The sequence below is a fragment of the Xyrauchen texanus genome, chromosome 17, assembly GCF_025860055.1.
Source record: "Xyrauchen texanus isolate HMW12.3.18 chromosome 17, RBS_HiC_50CHRs, whole genome shotgun sequence".
Taxonomy (NCBI): domain Eukaryota; kingdom Metazoa; phylum Chordata; class Actinopteri; order Cypriniformes; family Catostomidae; genus Xyrauchen; species Xyrauchen texanus.
The window spans coordinates 36,636,390-36,660,093 of record NC_068292.1 but is presented as its reverse complement, the minus strand read 5'-3'; the positions used below and the strand labels follow the sequence as shown (position 1 = coordinate 36,660,093).

The window sequence follows — 23,704 nt, the reverse complement described above, 5'->3', positions numbered from 1 at the left end:
GACGTTCATCCAGCGCGTTTACACAGGAAACAATGGAAAAACAGAGGAGACGCAGGCAAAACCACGTTCGGTGTGAACGACCCCCTAACTCATCCTTTCGCGCGTTTCTGTGAGTGAGAGCGCGTGCGCAAAACAAGTTGCGCGACGTCCGGGGCCCCATGGCACGCAATTGAGTGGTGGTTAAAACCCGCTACTGGTTGTGTTACGTTGCGTCTAATGTTTAGCACAAGAACACATTCACACAACATTGGCAGCATCATGCAACTGCACAAAACTTTATAGAAAAGTGTATACATAAATAGCCTATTTAACCTATTATTGAAAAAATCGCAGCCTGAAGAGTTCCATAGACATAACGACAGTTTATTTTAAACCACTCCCCTACATTCGCATCTCAAGCTGGAGAGAGCTGTATTTAAATGATGTAGGCGTGTTTAACCGCCCAGTCCGACCTCTCGGTCATTGTGATTGGCTTAAACTTTATGGACGGTGTCCAGGGTACCACATGGAGTCTGGAGATGCTGCGTAACATTGGATGTTTGAATGAGAGTATGTTGAATGATGCCGGTCGAGGAGCCACACGCCAAACATTGACATCTTGCATTGCAAACTTCAGATATTCATTTTAACTACTTCAGTTAATTTAAGGTCTACTTGGGCTGCGTTTTGTAGCCCATAATTGATGCATAAAGGATAAAGGTCAGATTCTTTTAAAGGACGGACACAGCTGGAATAGTTGATGGAATCATGAGGGCATATTTACGGGATCCGAATTGTTTTAGATTTTCTTGTGCATTCATTTTGGTTATTTTGTTTGTCTTTACCATCGAGATCGTGAATTGTACTATATTTTATGGGCAAGTTGAGGAAAACGCGCCGGCTGGAACAGTGGTCGCTGGGTTTGCTTTACCTTTGGGAGCCAAATGCCAAGAATCAAACTTGCCAAGACGGAAAACAATAACAGGACAGGATTCATCGGATTTTTCACTTGAATATCAGGACAACACTGGATTCATTTTAAAAACCACCACAACTTTTGACAGGGAATTCAAATCGAGCTATACAGTGAGCGCGCACCTGACGGACTGCAACAACGCGACTGAAGAAGTGACTATTAAAATCGAGATACTCGATCAAAACGACAATACGCTACAATTTAACAAACAAAATGAAAGGACAGAAGTTCACAGCGAAGTTCAAAGCCGAGGTAGGAAGCCAAGAGCCGTTTCTGAAGAACTGTCTTACACCGTTACAGTTTCTGAAGATGTGAAAGTCGGAGACTTGATCTTTACGGTTCCGGACCAGAAGTTCGAGAAGAAGTGGTTCGAGGTGCTTTCAGAAGGGAACTCACCGGTCCAGATAGAAAGAGAGTTGGGACGCGTGTATTTAGCACACCGTTTGATGTCAACAGCCGAGGTCACGGTTAAAATTCACAACACGAGAGGTATGTCACATAGCCTTTTAATTCAGTGTATAATACCTTATATGTTAACCTGAACATTTGACGAGCAGGTGGATATTTGTCTCATAGACCGACCCCCCGTCATTCTGATGTTTTACATATAGAAGGCTACATGATACCTGCTGTTGAAAATTATTTGACATTCTTAACAATGGCAATAAATTAATTAGGCTACTACACTTTAAATGAATACCCTTTAGACCAATCATTAAAGGAGTATTCCGGGTTCACTGCAAGTTAAGCTGAGTCTACAGCATTTGTGGCATAATGTTGATTAGCCTACCACAAAAATCTATTTCAACTCGTCCCACCTTTTCTTAAAAACAAAAACAGAAACTCACTGTTTCAAAAGTATAGCCACAAGACGTAAAAAGTAGGCCCTATGCGTGTAAGCATGATTTTAGTGTGTTAAAATCACTTACTAACCTTTTCTGTTTAAAGTTATATCCAATTGTACAACTATGATGCCATTGACGATGAACCCATGACCTCTGAAGTGCTAAAACGACCGTAAAAACGACATCCTTTGCCTTTGCCGTTCAAATACCACACAAGTTTTAATAGAAGAATTAAGGCAAGTGCTTTTATAAAATTATAAGCTTCACATTTCTGACTTTAAACCCTAAAAAAAATGTGTCCCATTCACTTCCAAGTGCCTCACTAACCTCAATTTTTGCTTTCGAAATTAAGTCGAAATGAATTTTTGTGGTAATCAATATTTTGACACACGTGCATAACTTGTATTGAATCCAGAATGTACCTTTAAGGCTATAGCAATAAATCAGAGTTAGGTTTTGTCAGTTTTTCCTCTGAACTGCATTTTCACACGCACCAGTAAATAAACCCTGGAAACAAGATACCATATTGATAATGAAATATTGATGGAAATTCAAAGCGCAAACATGTTGATTCCGTTCCACCTGAACCCTTGATATTCCCATTGTCAAGTGGTTTCCAGCTATTCCACAAAGCAAAGCGCACAAATCTCCGATCTGTGGCTAATTTGGGAAAGTTCTAATTCTAAATCTCATGTATTTATGCACCATCTGAATCCTGAAGTTGAAAAATTCACATATACTATTATATTAAAACATACAGCATAATATGTATTACAGAACATTATGCAAAGCTTATAGCCAAGAGCCTTTGATTGAGTTGAAAAGATGCACCATGTGGTGTTTGTTGTATTGGAATTTGATTGCAATGTTGTGGTGCCTTCTGTTGTTTAAATGCAATGGGAGATTAAAGTGCATTAAATGATTCGAATTATATTGTACATGTGTATATAAAGTAATCTATACTGTACTTTGGTAATGCTCTGAAATTGCTGTCCCACTTCTAGTGTTCCAGTGTGCTTGGGTTGTCAAGTTTGACTAGTTCCCTTTTTACGCAAATGTGAGATGTTTGTCCTCAGCAGTTCACATTCGGCAATCAGGTAATCATATCAAAGAGAAAGTGGCAATTAGCTTCAGAGTCCACTGTGATTGGATTTGGAATACGCCAAAGCCTTTCCTGCAGAAAGCTTCAAAGGTGTCACAACTGTGATCGGGGCAAAGGAACGATTTAAAAAGTGTGAGTTTGAGTTGCCAAATTCCCCTTTCCAATGATTGCCACATCCTTGTCTGTTATATTAACCTGAAGTAATGCACTTGAATGGGTAACTATGCTGAATTATTGTGAAATGAATACCTTAGGACATGTTGGCTAAAATGAATTGAGGTCAGATGGTGTCATCAAGGAACTGGGTTCAAGTGAACATAAATGTTATGGAGAAAGCCTTCTAATTAAGACTGAAAGTTTAGCTTAAGTGATTTAGGTCATGCTGGTCTTATTTAGCTAATCAGAGCTCTACAAGCAAACCTTCGTTCATTGTTTGTTTGGGGTAACTAGTGATATTTATTCACCTGGAGTTTACCAGACAGCACATGTGTTCTCAAATATCTTTGCTGAGGCAGGATGTGTAGTTTACCTTGAGAGACACAAATGTTTGTTTTTGCAAGCAAAGGTCCAGTCCATCACCTGAATACAACATTGGGATTGTTTGATATTCTGATTGAGGTCACGTCAGTGACTGTTTTATAGATTGATTTCAGAGATCGATGGATTGACATGTTTATTGAAATTGTCTGGGTGTTCCTCTTCTGAAATAATGCCTCCTTGTTTCCCCTTGAAAACACAGAGTTATTAATGTGCACTTTTGTGACGTATACCTTGGATCTTTGAGAAATGTTTTGTTTAATTACCTTGTATCCTCTGATTGGAAAATTACAGGATAATTTACCTTGGGATGAGAGCTTGTTTGAAAGCTTCATTATTAGCAGTACAGTGGTCGACCGACATTTTTCTTGAGGGTGCCAAAAATCAGCTTCTTGCATATGAAGCGACATGTAAACAACCAGTTATGATTTTTTTGTTGTTATGTGCCATCGTGTTACTACAATAATAGTGTGCAATGACTGTGTGCGCAACATAGTCTCATTTAAACGGTCCGCATATCAGGGCCGTGGCAGACGCATTTGAGCTCATAATGTTAAAGTGCTCACCGGTTTCATTCTCCCTCTCTCTCCTCAACAGTTCCCTGTAACTTTGAACTTTCTTATCTAATGAGATAAAGGCAAATATCAATAAAACTAATGTCATATGTACAGTCTGTGAATATGCACATATCTCTCTAAACAGATGTAATAAACCAACCTCACACAACTTGAGAAGATCCAGCATCCTGTGGAGCGCTAATTTATTTACCTCTAAAGCACGTATTCTATCAGCCACTCCTTAGCAGTTTCCTGTTAATTTGAACTTTCTTTTCTAATGATAAAATGTAAACATTAATAAAATGTCTACCATATTCCATTTGCAAATATGCTGATATCTTGCTTAAACAGATATAATTCACGAACTTCACAAAAATCCAGCGTTTTCTTCTTGTCGAGCGCTCATTTAATTCACAAATCATGATGTCACAGTCCAAGCAGGCGATCCAGGCTGTTTAATCTGTCAGAATATTTCTGCTGCTCGCTGGATCCGCACGAGCATGTGAGTGCAACCAAAGTCTTTCAAGCAAGTCAGCCCACTGTCTGCCATTTTTGGAACGCTCTCGGGAGGCTATTTCCAGTCATGACAGCGCAGCTCCTGTTTACTTGAATGGGGAACGACTGAAATCTCCAAAACGGTTGGTCAAGATTACGATCAAAGAATATATTTCAAATCAGAAGTAAAATCTGACAACACTGGTATAATAAAATGTGTTTCTTTACCTCAGATTACGCTAAAAACTCAATTTTGCCATCTTTCATATCTAATGCGCATTCTAGACTTGATTGACAGGCGATGTCAGTATCTAAAAGGTGATTGTCTCTTTTACCTGTAAGGCGGGGCTTCCTATCTACATCCATTGACCATTGGCTGCAGTTGAGCATTCTAATTTCTCCCAGTAATTTTAATAGAAGTGGCCCTCTGCTAAATAGTCTCTGGTACAACTTCAAGGTAAAATGCTTCACGTGTGCTATAAGTAAATGTCTTATTCACTATGCGCTGTATGTACAATTGGTTTGAGTCAGTATTTTTTGAGTAAATACGATTGCTAACATGGACATGCTGTCCATGGTTGCTGGACTACTGTGTGTACTGTTATTTTCTTCTTCCAGTATATTATCAATTACTTCATGCAATATATATATATTTTTTATTCTTTTTACAAAGTAAAATTTTTGTGTGAAATTGAGTAAATATAGCACCAAATATATATATATATATATATATATATATATATATATATATATATATTTTTTTTTTTTTTAGCATTTTAATGTTAATGTTATTTACTATGTTGTATATCGACATTGTATCGGCCTATAGGCCACCCTGCTCTCTGGATATCGGCATCCGCCGTTAAAAAAACCCATATTGGTCGACCAATAGTATAGAGCACAGATGTGGTCCTTTAAAATTAATCAAGAAGCACTGTCCTGCACTTAAAGTCTGTGTAGTGTCTGCCTAACACATGGCTGATCTACAAAGCCAAGAACTCAAAGTTCCAGTCGATGCTGTTTTAGCTACTCAGTAATTTCAACAGAATCTGCACTTTTAAACAATGCACTGGAGTGTACTCTCAACACTTCTGTGAGAATTCAGCACAATGGGAACACAGTCCTGTTGGCAGCAGAAGAGCTTTGTATCTTATTTTTCAGCTGGCAGTTTGAAGTACTCTCTCTCTGCAAAAGCTTGTATGGTCAAGTCAAGCCAATGCAAGGTCTACTGGGAGACAATTATTTTTGAATCCATTGTTTAGCTGTATGCTGCTAACATAGTCAGTTTGAGTGCTTTTGGAACAAAACCGTTTGTTTTGTCCCATTTATGTGCACAGTTTAGATAAGAAAGTCCCATCTGTGTTAACAGAGTAGAATCACTCTCACTCACAGTGCCAGTAGTCTTTGATATATGACATATAATATAGATTCTTTCAGGTAGTAAACACAGTTACCTCTTTTGGTTCAATGCTAGAATTTTTCCTTTGAGATTTTCCTTTTGTTGTAATTTGGACTGAATCATAATTAGCAGTTTATTTGTTCTTGATGCCAGCTTTTTTGTTGTTGTAAAAAACAAGTGTACTTATGAAAACCATCAATTTAAAGCAGCTAGATACAGTAGATCTGAGTTTTTCACATTGTCTATGCTGGAATGAATTTAAACATGGTGAAATGTGATTAATAGAGTTAGAAGCATGCACTACACTCTCCTTGGTAACAGAGAGCATAATCAAATTAGCCAAAATATTGAATAAATAAACATACAGGCTATGTGTTGAGCTTTGTGAATGACAGGCATTCAAATTCTGTGGAAATCTGCAGAGCTTTTTGCAGAGGTCTGCAGGTGTAAATAACATACGGCCATGCTTTTGAGTAAGTTATAAATTGTCCATTTAATCTAAGGTACTGTACCAAGTGGCCTTCGCTCGCCATGAAGTTCATGAGACCGTTTTGTCATTTGTCATTTTATGATACAGAAGGCTGCTCACGAGTGTCCCCTCAGGTGTGGACTCAGCCACCCTGATTCATAATAGAAGCCTGTTTTCATTTTCTAGTCTTCAGTGTTTTCACTTGCATCAGCTTATATTTTAAGTGGATAATGCAATGTTAAGCATATTACATTTTTACAAAATGCCTAATAAGAAAAAATAAGAAACAGAGTTGTGATGACGTCTTTTATGACATGAAGCTGTGGCCCAAGTTTAGTTACATTGATATCATTAACTGCTTCAACTTTTTATGATTGCCGTGCCACACTGCAAAAGTTGAGCGAATTTGTAGTCCAACTTGTACTTTAAATGGTTGTTGTTGTCCGTTGGGAATGCTCATTTCAATAGTTTTCTTCATTGATTCTTAAGGACACCGGAACAGTCCAAAGGCAATAGGGATGTGCATGAGTACTCGAGTACCCCAGTTTTCGGAAGTGACAGCAATGATCTATCATGAAAATAATGATTGATAATGAAAATGCTTGACTTGACTTTTCACTGAATTCAAAGATCAGTGACAAATACCTGACAACGACACACAAACGTGTCAAAGAAGGGCCTTTTTTTATAATTTTGAGATTGATTACATTGTGATTTTCAGCAGTACCTTGATTGTCAACAGAGATATCTCATAGCAACCAAACTGATAAACGATGCTGCAATGCTACCGTTAGTTCTACAGGTTTACGGTAATCAAAATAAAGTTTAATCCACTGTATTTTGAACATCTGTCTCTGCAAACGTTTGCTAAACAAGTTTTATTGTCATATAATGTAGAAACTGTAAATCTCACTCAGTGCAGACATGTTTGTGGGATGTCACACACCTGCATTTCAGTGAAATCAGAGCTGAAGATTTCTGCACAAGATGTAATTCCAACATAAAGTTCCGTTCCATTGCAGTTTTCCCAGTATGAAGTAAAAATTTCAGAGTTTAATGGGAGGAAGCATGAGTCTTCACAGCAACAAACTCCAACAGAGCACAGCATGATTTTCAGTTCGGGGCAAAGACAGTGCTCTAAACTCTAGGCGAAATCTTTCTTTCAAACATCTAGATGAAGCACAGTAGAATGTAACAGAACTCAGGGTCTTCAAAACAATTTTCAACTTAACACTGTGTTTTAAAAACACAATGGTTATTGCGTCTCCAGTAGAGGTTGACCAATAGTGGATTTTACAGATTCCGAAGCTAAGTTGGGCAGTGCATGCCGATAACTGATTAATCAACCTATAGATTTTAAAATGGATACTGATGAAAAAAATTACACTCAAAGTAAAACAGTGCTGAATTTTTTTTTTTACAAAAATAAACTACTGACTGAACCATGAAAATGTTTTAAATTAAATAAATATATTAATATTAATGTATATGAACTAATATTCAAATTTTAAAGTTAGCTGATTTTTAAATTGATGTTGTTTCCTTAGTCCACAAGTGGGCACACTAAATACATAAACCATTCAGCACCTTTTATATTATTTCATAGAACATTCCTATCCTGGCTGTTAAAAATGAACATTTCATTTTCAACTAATGTGCATAAAATAAATAAATAAAAAGTTTTAGTTAAGTCAAAAATAAAATGAGGGGGGAAAACGCTTCAATAGACAGTTCACATGGTGTTACACTTGCACTGATTCCTACTACTCCAGACTCAAGCATCATAATAACAGCACATTTGTATGTAGAGGTATTCGGCTGAGCTCGGTGGTGCAGCGGCTCAGATATTGAGACCAGGTCAGGGGCTGTTCAAACAGATGGAACACAACAGAATGGAACTGAATGTGAGGATCTCAAGATACACATTTCCAAGTTGAACATCATTCCTGTCAAAGCATTTAAACAACTCATTTCTTAATCTGAGAAACGCTTATAAGAGAGCAAGACACAATGGCCAAAGGAGTCCACCAACTGTAAGGGGCTGTTCACACCTAACACTTTTGCAGCTATCCATTGTTCTTCTAAGTAAACATGCACAAAACGAATGTCTTTGTTCCCCTTTGTGTTTGTTTATTCAGTGTCTTGGCAGGAGTGCTGTTTTTTAGATGATGTGTCTAATTAAAAACAACTTTAAAAGCATACTGAGACAACTGCTTAAACTGTATTTGTTGTGCTGTGTCTAATGTGATCAATCTGAAGTCATTGTATTATAGTGAGGATAAAAATAATTAATTGAAATCCGATGCGTTTCTGATTTGTTTATACGTTTCTCTCGTCTGCATGAAGCTATTCATTTGCTTTCTCACGTTACTAGCTTTAAATATGCAAATTAGCTAGCTAACAAATGCAAAAACGTGACCAGCTGAACATAATCTAATGCAAATAGAGGGTGATAGATGTAACAGTCATGACATTTAAACATTTGGGTAGGACTTGCTTGTATTTTTGTCACATTGTTCTAACCGCTTGAGATTAGCTTTAATGTTAGTGTCCTCTCAGCCTTATCTGCAAATATACTGATATTCTCTACTAATGCAGTATCTTGTCAACAAATTAATTACTTTATAATGATAAGACAACATGTACTGTAGTGTACTGTATACATACCTTTTCGTTGTTGATGTTTTAAATCTGCATCTGAAGTGTTTCCGCTCCATGTAGAGTGTAGTCTCACGTGTCAAAACAAACACCCCAAGGCATCAGTGAAGTGATTTTATTTCGCCTCTAGAGGCCGCTCTCATACTGTATAATGACAGCGGACCCTTCCTAGCCGCTCCAGCACTGGACACAACGGGAAAAAATATCAGTGTGGATTTTTGCTGATAACTGATGTTATCGGTGCCAATTATCGGTCGACCTCTAGTCTTCAGTCATGCCAACCGTGGTTTGCAGATACATCAGAGTTCCCGCAGATCCTTAAAGTCTTCAAAGACATTGAATTCAGTAATCTTAAAATAAGGCCTTAATTGGTATTAAAATATCTTAAATAAATCTTTCAAAAGTCTTAAGTAGGATTTTATTAACAGTTTTTTTCTGACATTGCAATTTAAAATCACAAAATAATCAGTAACATAATTTTTTTAAACAATTTACCGAATGCCGGTAAATTAATGCCATGCATATCAGGAAAGTGTAACCAACAACGCTCATATTTTGTTTGCGGACGGAATGCTCAGAGCAGTTGCAATCTTTGCTTGCTAGCGATGACATGGGGAAGTGCAAATTCAAAGAAAATTGTCTATTTAAAATTATGGGCAGTCGCTTCGCTACAAATACTACATTTCTGAGTAACGAGGTGGTAGCTTCGCTAGTTTTTAAATCAAGTAGCTTGTCAGTAGCGAAGCTATATTTTTTTATTAGGTAGCTTTAACAAAAGCTACACCGCTACATCTTACACTGATGATTACTATTGCCAGTTTTGAATCAGAACTAAAGATATCCGACTCACAAATGAACCGCTCATCTGAGTCGGTTCTTTACAATGGATTGGTCAAATGTCATAGCAAAGTGGTCTGAATTGGTTCGCAATTTAACCTGAATTACTCCGAAAGCTCACATGCATGCTGCTGAACTGCTGATCTCACTTGGTAACATTCTCACAGAATATTTTTAAATATGGAAAATGAAGATAACACTGGTTGCAGTGGATCTACAATCAATTGAAATCAAACCTGCAAATGCATCCTATCGTTTGCCAGTGATGAAGGTCTTTATTAAGTTGAAAATGTGTTCAGCTTGTGAACAGCTACACAGTGTAATGTCAAGACAGTACAGTACATTACAGATTATCAATATCTTAACTACTGTTGCCATGGCAATGCATTAAACATTGTTATTCCTTTTAATGTACTGTATATTCATACTTGGCATGCTTGAGTTTTTATGATCTTTTGCACACACACATCAGAATCGTCTGCCATTAGGGCTGGGCAAAGGTTCATTCATGGGCGTGTAGAGGGAGCTCTGTAGTGCCAAATAGAAAATGGCCATGTTCAGGGGACTCTGTAGCACATCCCTTTACAGCTCCAGTCACCAAACTGTGTACTGTATGTAGATCCAGCCAGACAACTTTCACACCACAGACATTAGCTCTGCCCAACAGGAAGTCAGCCATTTTGGATTGTTTGAAAATGGCATGCTCTGGAATTTGAAATACTCCTCATATGGAATTCATCTGACTGGCACCAAACTTGGAAAAATGTATTTTTGATATCTCAAACAGTGTCTCCATGGCAACGTGATAAAATAACAAATAAATAGGAAGAAAGAATTGTCTCATATCTTCTGCATGCATCGTGTGATTTACATCAAAATTGACGTGTGACTTACATCCAGATTGTATGTTTGGACGTGAGGGTTGATCACATTGACATATCTACTGTGGGTCACGGTCGTTGCACCACCAACTGGCAGCAGGAAATATGGCCCTTACAACAGTCTTTGAAAAAATCTATTTACATTTACACAAATTGCTTCAAAACTTTTCATGCATTTACTAAAGCCACCAGGAGGAAATAGGCCCACGGTGCTTGGGCCCGTTGATTGCTGCTTGCAGCTATATTTACCAATTTGTAACATAAAACAAAGTCCTCGTAAACCACTTAAACAACATGTCACAATAAACATTTGGGCAAAATTGTCCCTAACCCTACGTAATTGATGTTGTTTTTATCTTCAATTTTGGTTATTGTAAAGTTGGTCTTCAATTGCATTCTGAGTAGCATTAAAAAGTCTTAAAAATTCTTAAATCTAACTTGCCTTAAGCTGTAGGAACCCTGTACATGGTTCAGAAACAGTAGTGCACACTTACTAAGCTTATTACGGTACCTTGAAGGAAGAACAGGGACATGTGTTCTGATCATTGTATCATTGATTTGGCCAGCGAGTCTTTACATAATGACAAAATATCATGAATCATATTTTGATTATGCCCTCTTTTGTACTTATTGTAACAGACTACATTATAACAGCCTATAATAATTAATAGACACTGGAAGGAACAATGACACACAATGCAGCAGCCAAGCAAAGGCGTATAACAATGTGTACATATTATATATGTACATGTCTATGTGTCCCTCACCTGTAATTACTTTGAGTACTCGAGTACACAAAATGCCCATCCCTAATAAGCAATCAGACTGTGGATACCCAGCCAGACAGATCTAACTGTACTTTCGGCTACAATAGGTTTAAAGTTCTTCAGATGAAATCGAACAGTATTTACTGAAATTCAAACTACTCGCCCATCTGGCCAAATCTGAAAGTGTGGGAGCTACGGGTTCCAAATAAAATGTCCATAGCGAAATGCATATTTTATCAACCATATGGCCTAACCCAAATCCTACACCTAACTGTCAGTCAGTGGCGGCTGCTGGTCTTTCAAAGAGGGGAAGCTCATTTTCGGCCTACATTAAAAACTTATTTACCCTATTTTTTGCACTAAATCAATCTTAGGTGTTGATCTGCCCTGCTGTTTAATTCTATTTTTTTCCTCGTAAGGAAGACTTTCAAATGGCTTCGCCAAAATCAGGTCGACAATATTAGCACCGTCTGCCATCGTGCGCAGTTTCACCCGTACGACGCTAGCCTAGCCTACTGTATGAATGAATGAATGAACGAACGAACGAACGCTCTAAAACAAAATATATTAAACTTGGTAAAACTGAAACAAGGAATGTGGTGTATAATTGTGTGAAATGTATTATGCAAATTGACTAGCAATTTCGCCAAACAAATATAAAGAAATAGGTTGCAGCAGTTTGTCTTTCCACTACACTTGAGAAATCCGCGATGGGACTGAGCTGAAATAGCTTCAGTGACTTCTTATAGTACAGATTCGCTGTCAATCAAAAGGAGATGCAGTCTTTCGACAGATCCTCCAATCATCACGCTGAAGCCCGGAGTCCGGGCCAGCCCACTCCTCATTCACCCCCAGAGACGCTGAGCGTCCGTGGGTGGGACATAATCGCAGCATTTATCCAATGACCGCCTATTTTCGAGCACTGAAAAAACTGTTCAGAGCAGCCCCATTGAAGTCAATGGACGCTCGGCTTCAACAGGGAAATGCACTGACGCTACGGGAATGTATGAGAAGTAAATCGAGTCAGCCGACCTGCTATATGTAATGTAGCTGATTCTGAACGAACTCGTCTTCGAGATGAACGTGTTCTAACGCATTTTTAGTCAATAAATTGTTTACACAATAGTACATATTTGACCATTATTTTTTTGACATTATAGGGGAAGCTGAGCTTCCCTTGCAGTCTTAAAGAAATCCCCACTGCTGTCAGTGATGTAAACATTTTATCTTAGAGGGAAAATGTAACCACCGAATCGCACCCATCATTAATTATGTAATTGTGATTACTTCCTGGTTCCCATTTGACCAGAACCCATGTCTCTGAGGCTGCACCACAGAAAAAGGTAAACACATTTGAATTGATGCAAAAGTATCTGCTGGGAGATGGCACTTGTCAGTAACTCAGCAGAATGGGGTCAATGTTAGAGTACCGAAACATTTGGTGGCAAAATGTCAAGATCCTGTTGTGACAGGGCGGAGGGCGGGCCGGGTCGTGATTATACACACCTGGTCCCTTATCAGGCTAATTAAGCCTCCGAGAGGGAGGTTGGAGAACTGGCGAGTAAGTTTTTTTTTTTTTTCATCTCTCTCTCTCCTCTCTCTCTCTCATTGCCACTACGCTTTGGCCTTTTCCCTATTGTTTTTTATATTTCTGTTTCCCTCCGCTTGACCTTCCCTCAACCAGGTAGACGGGGATGACCTGCCTGCAGATGGGGCTTAGGGTACACCCTCCCCCAGGGAAAGAGAGGGGGTGTATGTCATGCCGGGGGCTCCCCTGCTTGAGAGAACAAGGGAGGAATGTGACAGGGCGGAGGGCGGGGCCGGATCGTGATTATACACACCGGCCCCTTATCAGGCCAATTAAGCCTCCGAGAGGGTTAATTTACGGACATGTCCGTCGTGTGTGTGTGTTTTACTTTTGTTTAAGTTTCTCATTAAAATATTATTTATGTCGTCAAGCCGGTTCTCGCCTCCTCCTTTCCATTGACCTGCTTTACACCTGTGTAATTACGTGGACCCAAAGTTCTATCCGGCATTACTTCACCAGATTTTGAACTTGAAAGAGGACCACAGAGACATTTGGCACAGGGCCTGAAATTATAATTTTGTATTTTTTTTTTCAGTGCATATTGACCTCCACCCATTTTGTCTTGTGATGCTCAAATGCCCTCAGCATATATCTTATATTATTGGCCTGTCACATTTGTATAACAGCAGTGCTGGATTAGAGACACCAGTATGGTTGACTCACCCCAGTGTCACTTGCCATTTAATCAAGAATCCACTCATAGAGCACAGAGGCTTAACAGTTTGTCCTGCACAATTAGCATTAGCATTACTATGCAGCACACACAGTCGGGACCGCGAGGCAGCTTTCTAATCCTCATAAAGACCATCCCTGTGGTGCCTTCTTTGGTTTGGTAAACACTGATAATGGCTTGTATGTCATGCACAAAGAGCCTTCTTTTGCACCCTTAAGGAATCCATGCACCCATGAAAGTTTGAAAGTCTTCACAAAAGAGCAACTTTATCTCTCACGGAACACAGTCTGGTTGAAGAACAAAAGATGAAGCAAGGATAAATTATTGGAAACATGTAAGAAAAAGGCAACAAGTGATGGAAAAAAAGACAAGGATGCTCTGACCCTTCAGCAGTCAGAATATCCCATAGGAAAGAAAAATCATAAATTACATCTTTCACGTCTCAATTGATTCTGATATACTGCAAAATTATTCAGTGGGGAGAAAATGGAGATTCATGCTTAAGTCTTTTGCTTCTCAGATGTTTCTCAGAGGAATATAAATAGTAATCACACATGTCTTCTCTAGAGTTTCATAAGAGAGCTCAGCAATGTCTCAAACTGTGTCAGATTTGCTATGCCAAACCATGCAATCAAAATTCAGTGATGACTTCAGTTATGACTCAACCATTTCTCATCAAATTCTTTCAAGAACAAATTATCTGTATTATGCTATCCACATCAATTTTATATGTATTCTATTTTAAAATTTTTTGTTTTAAGCGAAACTTCCGAGACTATAAACCATACTTAAGGCATGACATAGAACACCATTAAGTGTCATGAGTTATATAAGAGCAGCCTCTGAGCCACAACATTTCCTCTAGGGTGACTTCGAATGCCCCTCTGATCCACATTACATTTCCTGTATGTTTAATGAGATCTTCGCTGTCGTTAATGAATGTGCATTATTAGTAACCCTCTGCAATCAGCTCATGTATTTTCCATCTGGTTTCTATTCAGTTATTGGACTTTGTCTGCCTCAGTCATGTCATTCATGTCAATAAAACCAAATACAAATGGGGCCAGTTAGTGCAAGGGCATAGAGCAACGAGTACATATGCTTCACACACAGTGATGTTCACAGCTTTCAGGCAGTGGAGTTTAGTGGCCTCCCTTTGGTCCAAGACCCAATTATATTCCAACTGTCCTGCTTCTCCCTGGTGATGCTAAAACATATTGAGTGTACTGTAGGTGTAATTAGGGGCTACTTGCCCTTTTGTCTCCCACGTGTACTAGCTTGTTCAGAGGACTGCCTCTTCTAACACACACTCAGGCTCAGTGCATGCTCAGAGTTGAGAGAAGCCTGTCAACTCCCAAGAAGATACTGGAAAGTAAATGCAGACCATGTGCTCACTGACAGCTAAGGACAGGTGAAGAGTGTTGGGTAAAAAATGTATGTGTTATAAAGTCTCTTTTCACAGACTGCAATGACACATTTCCACCTTTATTTAGCAGTTTAAATCTAGCAAAGTTTTATGTTTTAATCTTTTTTATTATTTAATGTATTTAACCTTATTCTTTGTGTTGTATTATCATGGCATTCATTTAAAACTGATGCAGTGTGGTTTCAAATATAGCTCTACTGAGGGAGTGACAGTAAATTTGGCGACTTTCTCGACTGGTTTCACCCACAGCTCACTATTTTTTTCCTCTTTTGGAAAGATGTGGAAACATAGTAGTTATTTTTTCTTTTGCTGCTGGAGCAAATGGGAACGCAGAAATAATATTAGCTAAGGCCATCCATGTACCTCTATTGAAGTTTGGTCTGCTGTAGTTTACTTATAGTTTCAAACCCAAAAATTTGAAAAGGGTCCTTTATTTTATTACCCCAATAAAGAGTAACAAACTACATTTCATTATTACTTTTTATGGCAAGTACTATGTTAGTTTACTTCTGAATAAAAAAAAAAAATCTCTGTTGGTTGACTAACGCTCTCTCTTCGTGAATAGTAGCACAAAGCTTGGCTCGGAGATTTCTTTTTTATATGCATTGTCAGCCTGAACTCATTAAATGAACTCATTATGTAGAGTTTTTATGTTAATAATTGTAATATTTAAATGTACATTTTTGTGCATTTGGATAGATGCTATAAAGACAATATAGTAACTATATGTAGTGTAGCTAAATAGACATTTTTAAGCATCTAAAACGCAAAATGTTTTTCGTGAATTGTTTCGTGACCGTTTCATACAAGAGAGAGCCAATGAGCATTCAACATCGCTGCCGTAAAACCCATGTTGTGTTTCTTGAGGTGGCAATTTTTTAATTTTAAAACTAAACCAACTCGTGTTGACGGTTGCGGTGGGCGCAACGGTGGGTGGACATGGAGATCATTGAGTAAAAGGCTTGGATTTGGGTCTGTTCTTCGCACAAAGCAATCTAACGATTTGGATTACAGCGTACGAATGAAATGGACTACTTTTGTGATTTGTTTTATGGTGCTTTTGTCAGTTATTCTGTTTTTTTACATATTCTGAAAACTCCTTTTTGTGTCCCCTGGCAAACAACATAAACATTAAATGCTTAATGAATGATTAAACGATTAAAGAATTATTATTCATTTTAAGTTTAGTCTTGATTAAAGTGATGTAAACTTTTAAAGCATTGATAAGCGCATCAGAAATCACAGAGAACGGAATGAAACCATTATATCAATGTCAAATTAGGTAAATGCATCAACTGCATTAAATAAATGTAATGGCATTTAAAATCTAAACTCATTGATGAAAAATGCAATAAAATTAGCTGATTAATTTGGTTAATTAAATATTAATGTATTGAAACAGTACATGTAAACATTTGTACGATTCTAAAGGTGTTAATACGTAAAGTGATGAATTTTAGATGCTGTCAGTATGTAAATTTTGTTCGTTTCTGTATTTATGCAAACATTAGCATATGCAAGTTTGCTAGACCCAAAATTCACAAAAAAATACATAAAAATTCTCATGAGATCACATTTGCAAGTGTGGATGGTTTTGATTATAAAGGGAGCAATTTATTTATGCATTGTGGTGTATATTCAAAAAGCATCACTTGTTTTAATGCGTTGCTTGATCTGTTACTTCCAATAAATACTCAGTAACGTGTATTACTTGTAACACATTACCTCCAACACTGGTCTTGGACAAAGAGCTAGCACTATAACTTGCATGTTTATTGCTTACCATGTATCTTAGCATGGGTCTTCTAGGTTTGGAGACATTTTTCCTTGAAGGTCTGGAGGTAATCATGCATGAGTCTGACCTTCTGAAGCAACATATGCAGCTATGTGTTCCTGAAATGCTTTTATCATATGGGGATGGTGCAGTGTAGTGGTTAAGTCTCGGGGGGGGGGGTTAAATAATCAATGTTAAATCAACTTTATACTGTTGATTTAATATAGTCGTAATAGTTTTGGAAATGAATTCCACCAACCCTGGTTGTATGACAATATTTAAAGATTGTTGATTTTCAATATAAGAAATAAAGTAATTATGAAAACATAGCATTCGTAACATGTATGTCAGAATGTTTCTGAAATGATAAACAATAGGGAATGTGAGTGTTGTTATCTGTGAGCTTTAAAATGTGTGAATGGGAATTTTGCAGAAGTCCTGAGCAGGTGATTACAGATCATCTAAATAGAAAGAGAGGCTCACTTAGGCATGCTGTCAAATTTGAGGAGGTTTGTTAACCAGTAGTCACCCATTAATTACCTCTTCATTGCTTTGATGATAAACCCACTAACAAACAAAATCACCTACTCTCCTCCCCTTCCAGACTGCTTTTTGTACAGAACTAAAAATAACACTTAGATGTATCAACAACAATCACTTGTCATCAGATTATAATGAAAAGTAGCTTTCTGGAATCTTTGTGTCTCCCGTACCCTTTAGTGTCATATTCAGACAGCAGAAGGAGACTAATTGCTCGGGGGCATCCTGGACCACCCGTTTTTCGCCTGTTGGTTTGGTTTGTACAATTAGTTCTATCCCCATCTGCTGTGGTTAGCCTAAGGACTTGACCATGATCCCCTGCTTGTGCTCTTTAGATAGGACCATTATAGCAATGTGCACAGGAGACTTCACCCGATGCTGACTTATTCTGAAGATCACACATTCTGTGTGTGTGTATGGGGTCTTTGAGGGTTGTTTGAGACATACATTTTAATTGTGTCTTTACATGCATGCTGTTGTGATTAAGCAAGTGTGTGTGTGTGTGTGTGTGTGTGTGTGTGTGTGTTCGGAGAAGTTCAGAGACAGCTGCAGGATATACTATTGTGAGGAAGCCAAAGCTTTACAGAATGATCTTTTTTGGTTGGAAATGAGGCCCTGGAGAGCTGTCTGGATCAGTTTGAATCAGTGTTACAGAATGCCGGACAGGGGTGGTGAGAAAGGAGAGTGGGTGTGTGTGTGTGTTCATGGTGCGCAACTATGCATATATTTATGAGGTTATTTGGGTGTGAGACAACTGGTAGTAAAGTCAAACTGTCAGTCATTGTTATGTCTGCTATTGGAAGACAGAGGAATATATTTGTGGGTGGGCAGTATTAACAAAATATGACTTATATCTTGGTGTGTGTAGTTTGTGTAAATTACAATATATTTAATTTGGTAAATGTTTTAATAACATTTATAAGCATGATTTTTGGAAAATGTTCTGGCATGGGTACAATACAGTACAGTTTAAATGAGGCTAGACCATTACGCACATCTCTCCCTACTCAGAATTTGTTCCTGTTTTGATCTCTCTGTCCATACTCTGTCCTCTGAGTTAATTGAACTTCATGCCAGCATGGCAGGCCTGGCTGTCCATTGTGCTATAGGTTATTGACAGATTATCTAGAGTGGCCCAGAGCCATAGTGTTTTTCCTAAAGCTGAATTAGGGCAAGGTCATCAGAATTCCCTGTCCTCGTGGCCCGTGCTAAACTGCACCAAGACTCAGCCTCACAGTGCTCCCGTTTAAGTTTTTGATCTTAATTGTTAAATTGGTCACACTGGCTTGGATTCATTTTAATTCCTAGAGAAGAACGCTGTCACTCCTCTTTTCTCCTTCCTCTTTTGGAAATCCCTCACTTCAGGCAAAGAAAATTGTTCTTGTAATGCATTCAATTTAAAGCTTCCGCCGTGGGATTTTAGTCCTACATTTATTTATCAAATTTGACCATCAGAGTTTCAGGCTGATTGAACTGATATCAGCAAGCCTGGAAAACAACAAGATAAAAAAATCCCACTTTGCCAATGAGCAGCTTTGATTTGTCTTCCAATCTAGATGAAAACAGTTCCACAAAGAGATCAATGAGGATGAACCGTTCCCATTTGTGAGGAAAGTGCAGCCACTGGAAAGAATTGCACAATGCTTATCATTGTTTAACAGCTCTTGTAAATTTAAGGTGAGATGTTTGTCCACCTGACATAATGCAGCTTGTTTTTGGAGTGATTTTTTTTTTTTTTTTTGCCACTTTTATTTTAAGAAGGGTCTGCCAACCGAGGGCTTTCAACAGAGACTATTTAGCAGAGATGGGCACTTTTATTTAAATGAATGGGGGAAATTGGAATGCCCAACAAAGAAGTTCTAGCGCCCAATGTTCAACAGATGTAGAAAGGAAGACTTTATATACTGACATTGCCTGTCAATCAACTCACTAACACGCATGTGTTTTAGCGTACTATGAGTTGAAGAAGCACAAATTATGATTCCAATATTATCACATTTTATTGCTGATTTGAAACATGTTCTTTGATCGTAATCTTGACAAACTGTTTTTGAGATTTTGGTGTTCCCCATTCAAGTAGATAGGAGCTGCACTGGCATGACTGAAAATAGCCTTCCGAGAGCATTCCAAAGATGGCCGACAGTGGACCCTTTGTATGTAGTTCCTTTGGGGTTCATAAGATTGTAATAGGAATGCTAATGCAATAAAAAAGTTTACAAAAATATAATTAAAATAAAAATGACAAATTAGAGCACCTACTTTGATCTTATAAAAAATAATTATTTGCAATAACAACATGTGAAAATGTTGAGAAATTCATATTGAAAGACTAACTTTACTTACTGACTTAAAGCTGAAATGTGTAATTTTAAGGGGAAAAACTAATTTCCTTTCCATTCTCCACTTACATGGTTTCATGTTCTCTCACTCATGCACTCTGGAGCATATTCACTAAGAATGAATTGCGGCCAGTCAAAGTGTTCTCTGTGCTGGATTAGCACCCGATTCCCTAATGAAATTATGCAGATAAGGCAACAGCGCAAATGCGGCCACAAAATTCCTGCTGAACGCAATTTGCACACACAATATTTGAAGTTCCGGTCAGATTCTGAGTGCTATATAGCGGAGTGTTCGGCAGACCTCTGTTTTTGACACACCCTGCCGGAACTGTACAGCATCACTTTGATCCAGACACCTGGATCATCTCTTAAACATGCACTTGATGACACCGCACATCTGTATGACAAGTTATAACACGGTTCTCCATCTTTTGATGATTATTTGATTAAATACTGCTGAAATGATCAGTTGAAGTGCAATCTCCAGTGAGCCTAATTTACATAGAACGGAGGTGTGTTTGCTCGGAAAGGAATGATAAAGACACAACACAGCATCATTTCAATTAGTGTTGTCACAGTATTCAAATTTCAGTATGCGGTTCCGATACCAATTTCGATACCACAGCAAAAATATGCTAATATGATAATGTGTTATTGAACACACCAGTTTAGTAATTTTTTATTATTTACTAATACTTTTAATAAATATAGTTTAATAATTAAATTTTTATTTAATTTCATCATCAAAATGGTGTCTAATCAGTAAATTCTTAAAACTTGTAACAAGCGAATATAGAACTTTTCAACATGTCATTGCATTTGTTTTTGGCCAAACATTATCAACAGCTGTCTTGCTTGTGATATATTGATTCATTATTATTATTATTAGTTGTAGTAGTATTACAGTGAATATTACATTTTACTATACAGTTGTAATATATTTGTATTCAATTTCTTCAATTTCAGGCATCTAGTTTTTATTTTGAATAGTGCTTTTATTATGACGTTTGTCTTTTTTGCCAGAAGGGTCACTTTCCTGGATAAACAGTTCATGACAAGGCAAAGTGCCATCATTGAAGACTTTTAAGTCACGTCTGAAATCTCTTTAGTTTAAGTATTTTAGATTAATGGTGTTTGTGTATGTGGTAATTTTGAAAAGTTATGTTATAAATGTTATTACTATGAAGCACTTTGGTCAACTCTGTTGTTTTAAATGTGATATAAATCAAGATGAACTGAGATTAAAGTGCAAATACTGTGATTTTAATTATATGAATATATATATTTTACATGTGCTGCATGGTTCACAGTGAATAAATGCTCTGCTCTGTCATCTGATACAACATGAATGATTCTCATTGTCTGTAAATTTTCTAGTGGATCAGAGGTCAGATTTATTTAAAGTACGCAGCTCATCCACAGTAAGATTGCAGCTTTTAGCGGATTAATAAATCACACTAGGACATGTCACAATTTTAATTTGATTAATTGTAAATTTTAGTGTACAATGAGTAACAGAGCAGGCATTCAAAATAAGCCTGTGAACATTTTAAAGCTGTCGTGTGCCAGTCATACTTTGCGCTAGTACAGGATAGAGTCAGTTCTCGGTACTACCGGTTCTGCAGAAACACTGGCATCATTACATCTTTTTTATTTTGGTATCGACTTGGTACAGAAGTATTAGTACTTTTGACAAAACTAATTTCAATGCTGATTGCGCCTGCTAAAATAGATTGCGGGTGGCTAGTGAGTAAGACGCAGGTTTTTGCGCTGATATACCGCACCTATGTGGCGCAACTATTTATTATATCTGCCCCTCGGTCTCGAAACGTTGTTATTTTACCGGCTAAAGTTGATTTGAAAGCACGCAAACCATTTGTTAAAGTCATTTGACAGTTAGAGCCATTAACATGAAAATTGTATCCGCAGACCGGTTTGTGTGCCAAGCATTTTGATACAGTTTGTGGGATCAGCATGTTTTCTTCCTGTATACTCTTCCTTTGTACTGGGGAAATGAGAGCTCTCCAAATCCCTGACACACAGTAATTATGTGAACTCTGTTTGCTGCAAACATCTGCTCTCTCTCTCTCTCTCTCTCTCTCTCTCTCTCTCTCTCTCTCTTTCTTTCTTTCTTTTCTTTCCATGGTTTGGGTACATCTGCTGAATTGCAACTGTCTGATGCCATTGCTAGAGCAGAAGCCGAATACAACCCAGGAAGAAAGTACCCAATGCTAGGGATTTGTAATGTTTTTATATATATATATTTTCTCCCCTTTTCTCCTCAATTTGGAATGCCCATTTCCCAATGTGCGCAAAGTCCTCATGGTGGTGTAGTGACCTCAATCCAGGTGGCAGATGATGAATCTCAGTTGCCTCCACATCTGAGACGTTGTCACGTGGCTTGTTGAGCACGTTATCATGTAGACATTGCGCGTGTGGAGGCTTCGTGCTATTCTCCGCGGCGACCACGAGGAGGTTACCCCATGTGACTCTACCCTCCCTAGCAACCGGGCCAATTTGGTTGCTTAGGACACTTGGCTGGAGTCTCTCAGCACGCCCTGGATTCAAACTCGCCACTCCAGGGGTGGTAGTCAGCCTCTTTACTCGCTGAGCTACCCAGGCCCCCTGGGATGGGTAATGTTGATGTTGGGTGGCTAGTAAGTTAGTAAGTTTGACCAGTTTATGAAAATGTTCAAGTGATGGTGCGGGTGTTTTAATTAGTGTGCTGACAGCTTACTGTCCTTTAGACAGACTGAATGGTAAAAACTTTTTGGAAAAGTTGCATCTTTAAATGCATCACCTTTAAAGCACAAATACTGCAAACATACACATTTAAATATGAAATACAATTTAAAATTCTGTCATCATTTGCCTTGTGTTGTTCCAAGTCTGCTTGACTTTTTCTCTTCCGTGTAACACAAAAAGATACATTAAGCAGATGTTAACCTTGGTCACCATTCACTCTCACTGAATGGAAAAAAAATACAGTGAAAGTAAATGTTGGCTATGTCTAACATTCTGCCTAAGATCTCTTTTCGAGGTTTGGAACAGCATGAGGTTGAGTAAAGGATGGCAGATTTAAAAATTTTGGGTGGACTGTCACTTTAAGTAGATCGAGACCTAATTAGATCATTAAATATATTCAAGCTTGGCTTGCATTTGGTCTCGAGACCTGGTGGTATTGAATTACCCAATCTGTATTCCTCTCTGTCTCTCTGTCCCAGTACTGTGACCCAAATACGCAGCATGTTGTGAATGAACACCAGGGCCTGCAAGGCTTTTAGCCCACAACTGGAGGCACACCTGCACCCCCCCTCCCCCTTCCAGTAGTCCAACACCAGCTGTACCCTGGCCTGTGTTCAAGGAGTGAAACTAGTGGATAGTCGTCGCTCTCTGTGCCGTTACCGTTGTCAAAGGATACAGATCATTTTGATGAGTAATGAGTCAGACATGGGGGGAGAACATATCAGCATGTGTTGGAAAGTTCCCGAGCCACTCAACTGTGAGGTGAAATCAATATTATGTAAGCGCGGAGTCGAAAATCTCTCCGGCGTTACTGTCGATTTCAAATGGAGCTACGGCACAGTCCTAGATGATCATTTGGATATTGCTTTGCAGCTTCCCCTTTTGAAATGCCAACTTCAAAGAGCGAAAATAAACTGACAGGAAAAAGGAACTCGTTTAAAGATTTAAAAGCTGCAGAAATCAATTAAGCAAATACGCAAAGATTTTGATCATTTTTGAACATGGCAGAAAATCAACAAACAAACATGGTTAGTTTAAGATTTTGTGTTCAATCGGAGGCCATCCCAGAGATGTCTGCAAATGAGGCTCAACTAGTCTTATGAAAATAAATGCATAC

General features: G+C 38.2%; 1 protein-coding gene across 1 annotated transcript in view; it reads left to right on the top strand.

Annotated features, from left to right (window-relative positions):
- Positions 1 to 611: 611 nt before the first annotated feature.
- Positions 612 to 23,704, top strand: part of LOC127658027 (neural-cadherin-like) — a 177,180-nt gene continuing 154,087 nt past the window's right edge. The window contains exon 1 of the mRNA XM_052147094.1: positions 612 to 1,444. Within this exon, the coding sequence (XP_052003054.1) occupies positions 748 to 1,444 (697 nt within the window). The 5' untranslated portion in view covers positions 612 to 747. The remainder of the gene's footprint in view (positions 1,445 to 23,704) is intronic.